The 6,649-nt window shown below is 40.8% G+C and overlaps 1 protein-coding gene across 2 annotated transcripts in view; it reads right to left on the bottom strand.

Moving 5' to 3' along the window:
* Positions 1 to 525: 525 nt before the first annotated feature.
* Positions 526 to 6,649, bottom strand: part of CDH2 (cadherin 2) — a 219,928-nt gene continuing 213,804 nt past the window's right edge. Inside the window, exon 15 of one of the 2 annotated variants that reach the window (XM_007455365.1) lies at positions 526 to 1,916. In XM_007455365.1, the coding sequence (XP_007455427.1) occupies positions 1,710 to 1,916 (207 nt within the window). In that variant the 3' untranslated portion in view covers positions 526 to 1,709. The remainder of the gene's footprint in view (positions 1,917 to 6,649) is intronic. The other variant, XM_007455364.1, reaches the window with a different exon arrangement.

The raw sequence follows: 6,649 nt of genomic DNA, 5'->3' as shown, positions 1-6,649 counted from the left end.
AGCTGGGGGAAAAAAAAGGTCCAGTCAATGAATAGAAGTCAAACCAAAGTGTATTTCACTAGATACATCAAACAATGGCTTCAACAGATTGCCTGGGAATTCCTGGCATCTGCTGCAGTTTCCAGGGCCAGCTCTATCCCTTTTTAGTGAGCTTTTCTTTAAATCGGTGCTCTAGTGGGAAAGGCCCGTTGGAGTCAGTTGTAACCACAAGCACGAGCAGAAGGGCATAAAGGATGTTAAGAATGACACAAAGTTCATTGAACTTAAGGATGTGATTTGTATACCACCTTCAGTGTAGTCTATTCTTGTGTCACTCGATGTTTTTCTTCTATGATGAGAAGATCCACAGTGGTTCTCTCTGCTGCCCACTGGACACGGCTGCCACGCTAAGGGTTTCAGTGGTGAACAGTGCAAGAACTAATACACACTTTTGTGCTACGGTTCTCAACGCAACTCCAGGACCTGGATCTTTGCAACATTCAAAGCAGCTCAAGTAGAAAAGAAAAAGTTCAAACCAGTCACCAGATCCAAAATTAGCATTTTATTCAGAACGCTGGGGTCAGAGGTGTATCATTTATATTCTGGTACACAATACAGAGGCAAAGCTGTTGTCAGAATTCTCTCCAGTTTAAAAGCTTTTTTTTTTTTTAAAAAACACACACTTTAGTAGTGCCACCAGTGTCAGGCCACCCCCTTCATTTCTTATGTTTCCTTTTTTTTTTATTTGGTACAAATTATGTAAAACATTTGTGCTAAGAACTTTTCTCCCTCCCCAAACAAAAATGAAAATAAAAAATAAAAAAAATAAAAAAATTAAAAATTGAGTATTCTAACTACAGCTCAACAACGGAATCAAATGTCACTGTTTTGTAAATACTTTATCCATAACGAAAGATATAAACATGCAAAAAACCTGAATCCAGTCCAAATAATACATACATGTGTTCTGAAGTTTCTGCACTTCTCCATAGACTATGCCAATAAAACATTATGTACACATACCATTTTTACAGTGAAGTGGAAAAAATACAGTAAATAAAAAAGTGTACATGGATTAAGACCAAAATGTGTCTAACATTCTAGTTTATGAAAAAATTCAATTTTGCTACAAATTGGTGATATGAAAACTCCCTTTACTTGCAACCAGCTGCATAAGTTTTAAGATTTTAGTGGAAAAAAAAAAAAAACAAAAAACTAAAGTCTAAATCTAGAAGTAATGTACATTTTCCAATCTCATGGTCTCATCCCCCAAGATAATAAAATTGCTCCATGAGTGGTTTTGTCTCTTTAATTCCGTATTTTTAATAAAAGCAAATGCATTGTAACAAAAGCGTGTCGAAGCATATCATGGTTTAACTTACTGCTCCCACCACAAAATATTTTGTCTTTTACTTATCGTTTCAGAAATCAGTACCATTAAAGCCTTAAACATAAAACTAATTCCAATCTGAAAAAGGTACAAAAAGGCACATAAAATCCCAGTGCTTCTGTACTGTAAAATTCAAGTGTAACTGAGCTCAGTGTCTTTCCAAACAGTATTGGATCACTGATATTCCCTCTGAGCCCAAACTGGTTTACAGCCTCTGCCAAAGCCTCCAGCAAGCACTGTGCTAGTAGACTACAAAGTTCAAGCCTAGCTTCTGAATGCTTTTTGGGAATATCAGTTGAAATGGTTTGTACTTGTCCAAAAGCGAAGTTCACCCTGAAGTTCAGTCATCACCTCCACCGTACATGTCGGCGAGTTTCTTGAAGCGGGGCCCCCAGTCGTTCAGGTAGTCATAATCCTGGTCGCCTCCACTACTGGAGGAGTTCAGGGAGCTCAAGGACCCGGCCGTGGAACCACTGCCTTCATAGTCAAACACTAAGAGGGAGTCATATGGCGGAGCTGTGGGATCGTTGTCAGCAGCTTTAAGACCCTGCAGTTTGGAAGACAAGAAAAGGATGAAGAGAGGGTTACAATTAGCAAATCCACAAGCAGACGCTAGTGGTCCCGTGGCATCAAACACTTGTTTTTAAGTTTCCACCTGCAGACCACCGCATTTGCAACCCAGAGAAACTGGTGTTATCACCATGTTCAAAAGTTAGACAAAAACTAACTGTTGTCTCTTCCTCTGCGAAGAAAGAACCCTAAGGAGTCTAGCTCAGTGAGGCCGAAACATACCACGGGACAGGGTTCATTGGAGAATGCGTTTGACAGGTGACAGAAATGAATGGCCAACTGCCTGAAGCTGTGAGGGGAAGACCTTAAATGAAGTCTGATAATGCATTCCTGTAACAGTACATGGGGCAAGACCAGTTTTGAATAATTACTGGAAGAGTAAGTTACATGAAATAACACAGAAGGCTATGAAATCCTGTGGTATGTGGACCCTAATCTATGTAGGGTCAGTCAGAGGATTCTGACAACAAACTGGCTTAAAAGGAATTATAGGCAGGGCAAAAAGAGAGGGACATAGAAATGAGTGCCATATGATCCTTGCCCTCTGTAAGCTTACAGTCTAGCATAACAGACATTATTGTAGTATGAAATAAATGATAAACAAGTACCAAAACTATGAAGTCTAGACAAAAATTATCAGAATGCTGAAAACAAACTTCGACCGGCAATGAGAGCTATGCGTCCAAGGAGGAAGTGGCATTCTATTTGACATAAATTTGGAAAGATGTCAAAGGAAGAAAGAAGACGGGCCAGATGTGATTACAATACAAGGAAAGTTGTTCACTAAATCATTTATGTTCTCAACAGAACATAAAATGTGAAATTAATTGATAAATTGTGATCAGGTATTATTTTTTAAGAACGGAGTGACTTCTAGCTCCCACAGGCTTTAGAAACGTCTTAATCCAATATCAATACATAGTATAAACATTGAGGAAGAGGATCCTGCCAATGTAAAATAATATGTATATACATGGCTCTTAAAAAGAACTGGAAAAATAAGAATCAATGAAATGCTTATCAATAAACTTAACTCCTGCAAAAAGATGCTTTCTTTATACATAACTCATGTATCTGAAGCTATCGTAATTCATAATTATGCTCTACAAAACTTTAAAGATTTAATACTATGTCTTTTTGCCACATACTAAGTATTTTTTTATTCTAAAAACACTAAGTATTTTTTTCTCTAATTTTTTCCCACTTCCATTCTAGTAAGTCCAAGATATACCAATGTTAGTCTCCAAACAATCATTCTCTTTTCCCACAACTCTTAGATGTAGACATAGAAAATGGACTTGAGGACACAGGGTGGGAGGGGGAAGCTGGGACGAAGTGAGAGTAGCATCGACATATATACACTACCGAATGTAAAACAGCTAGTGGGAAGCAGCCGCACAGCACAGGGAGATCAGATCGGTGCTTTGCTATGACCTAGAGGGGTGGGATAGGAAGGATGGGAGGGAGGCTCAGGAGGGAGGGGATATGGGGACATATGTATGCATATGGCTGATTCATTCTGGTGTACAGCAGAAACTAACACAGTATTGTGAAGCAATTATACTCCAATAAAGATCTATTAAAAAAAAAATGCCGGTGGGCTTATGGTGGCTTCACTCATCCAGGACGTGATGAACTGTCCATCTTTAGATCAGTCCTTCCAATCCACATGTGTTTTATGAGCACATATATGTTTTTTATCAGTAGAAAGGAGGAGGGAGAGGGAAAAGAGCATGAAAATTAAGGTCAGAGTCAGCACACGTAGTGGTTAAGAGCTCAGACTCTGGGGCGACGCTTCGGCTCCGCACAGTGCTAGCTGTGGGACCTGGGCTAAGTTCTACCAGCTTCATTTCCTCATCTGCAACTGTAATTACAGTAATACGATCATTACGGAGACCAAATAAAATAAAGGGACCCAAGGGCTCACCACAGTGTCTGGCACTTGTTAGAGCTCAAGGAATATTAGTGATTTTTTTTTTTTTTTTAACTTTTAAGGTTAGAGAAAAATAATTCTTGCTCTGGAATTTGAAAAAAAGAAAAACAGATGTGAAGACATAGCATTTTAGCAACAAAATGGCAGCCGCTTGACTTCGATCAAAAGCCAGAAAGAAAAGTACATCCTACTGCTTCCCCATCCCAAAGTCTGTCTCACCAACAATCCTAACCTTTAATTAAACACCGCTGTTCCTCTTCTCAGGTAGACTATTCATAACCCAGACACGCCTGTGTAAAGTAAAATAAAACAAGTCTTCCTTGAACTATTTCAGCATATAAAACACAAATAATTTTAGATATAGGAGTTTCTTGATCATATCTACAGAATAAGCTACAGGGCAATTCTGTTAAGACGGAGAACGGCAAACTCCCAATTTCTCAAAATTCCTAATTCCTTTTTGTGGTAGATTGTGTCACTGTCCTCAGTGATTCACCATCCTCTCCCTGTGGGTGGATCACACGCCCGCAGCACCACAAGTGCCACTCTGGAGCCAGCTGACTTCCCTAACCCACTGTCAGGCTTGGCTACCCGACTGGCGTTGGCCAATGAATGGAAGCGGCTGCATGGAGGAGACTCGAAGAGTCTAACACGCTTCCACCAGTCCCCTGGCCTTGCCCCCTCTGCCAGGAGGGGGGCCTGCCCCAGGGGCAAGTTTTCCTTCTGCCTGGATCCTGAAATACAGAAGATACGCGAATCATGGCATCAGCACCAAACTGGAAATACGGAAAGGTGAAGATGAACCTGAAAGGGTCAATGGCAGGGCATCATGTGTGCCTGGATTCCCTGGAGATGAAAGCCATGGCCTGTGTTTCCTGTGACTTAAAATAAATGCTAGAAGCTCCCTGGTCTTCACCGGTGTGTTAAAGGGCCCAAGACTCTTCATCAAATGTCTATGCCACCTAATTAATTTCCTTAAAACAAATATAACACTGGTGATAGTCCAGCTCCATACTCACCACCGAGGTTCTCAAAAATATTTCTTAAACTTTTTTTTTATCTCCTGCCCTGACTTTCTGGTCATTCTGATAGCTGTTGAATCTATGTTTTACTTCGTTTTTAAAAAACGGGTTAAGGCTATAAAACCCCTGAGAGGTCACTGTGCTAGCCAGAACATCAAACACTGCCTCAGGTTTTCATGATTACAAAAGAGCAAAACCCAGTGAATTTTTCAAGAATTCTTAGGCAAGAGCCATCTTTCTAGGCTGAAGGTTAAGAACTTTAAGTCCGCTCCACTCGGAGAGCACTGATTTTCACCCGAGAATAAAATATGACTGTTCCGGCTGAGGCATTACATAAATTCCGGGTAGTATTTTGGTAATTCTAAAAAGATCAGTCAAGTCCTGAGAAACTGATGGTGACAGGCCGGCAACCAGGGTGAACGTACCGATAAATCTGGGAGTGGGAGGCGGGGCACACGAGCTCTGGTCCTCCCTTATGGGATTCCTTTATTTATACGTGTGGACATCGCTTCACATGATGTGTGACACACTGTTGCCAAATTTACAAGCTAACCGCATGTGTTTCTCTCTCCCTACCTGGGTTTGACTAAATCTAGAAGAGGATGTGCTTGTTTCACCTTTCCTGGAGAGGCAGAGCTTGAACTCTGGATAAATCTGAACTAGTTTCCATAGTGAACTGCCTCTGTCAAATCAAAGAGCTGTAGCTCTGGCTGAATTCTTGCTGAGCTTTTATTTATAGACTTCTGATCCCATGCTTTATGGATGGAGATATGCTTCTATAGGGACTATAAAAAACCCACATTCTTGGGTGAGGGAACACACGAAGGATGTAAGAGGAAAGAGGGTCCTGTTGATCCCTTACATTCAGTCCTCTACTGTCTCAAATCCACCGCCTTAGTTCAGGTCATCATTATATCCTGCCTGGACCACAGCAAAGGCCTGACTGGTCTCCCTGTCCCCAGGACTATTCCTGCTTTTTTTTGGGGGGGGGGGCTGTGTGCAGCTTGTGGGATCTTAGTTCCCAGACTAGGGATGGAACCCAGGCCCTTGGTAGTGAAAGCGCAGAGCCTTAATCACTGGACTGCCAGGGAATTCCCTACTCCTGCTTCTTACTTACAAACTACTATTCGTTCCTTTCTCAGATGTTATTTGATTATTTGATGTCACATCCTCCCCACGCCAAGTAAAACTTTCTGATTGCTATCCCCTACAGCAGTGTTTCCAAAATAAGGGAGGAGTCCCGTTAGGTGTATGCAAGATGATTTTTAATTGGTGCACAGGCACTTTAAAACAGTTATTTTTATTTAAAAAAAGTTACAGTTGATTAAAAGTTTAATAAGTACATCATTAGATGAAGTTTGCAGACATGGAAAAAACTAGGTGTTACTCAAATGCCTGATGCCTGATGTTAGAGTAAGCTATAGGATGATGTCAAAACCCTCTGAGGAGCATTCAGTGAACCTAATCTGTTCACCCAGCTCTTCTGTTGCAACTCTTCTCAATTCCAGCAACCGTAACTGAATTATTCACTACATTATTCACCAAAATCTCCCCAAACCTAAAAAAGTCATGTTCTTAGTGTACCTACATGTTATTTATTCATTCATTTCCTGCTAGCTGAAATGTGATTCCTTTTGTTTAAAATGTCCCGTCTCATATTTTTTCATTTAATTTCCATCCATCCATCCATCCACTGTTAAAAATGTCACTTCTGGGCTTCCCTGGTGGCGCAGTGGTTGAGAGTCCGCCTGCCGA

This window comes from Lipotes vexillifer, unplaced genomic scaffold (assembly GCF_000442215.2).
Source record: "Lipotes vexillifer unplaced genomic scaffold, Lipotes_vexillifer_v1.1 scaffold1018, whole genome shotgun sequence".
Lineage (NCBI taxonomy): Eukaryota > Metazoa > Chordata > Mammalia > Artiodactyla > Lipotidae > Lipotes > Lipotes vexillifer.
The sequence above is the reverse complement of the archived record's forward strand: the minus strand, read 5'-3'. Positions and strand labels throughout refer to the sequence as shown.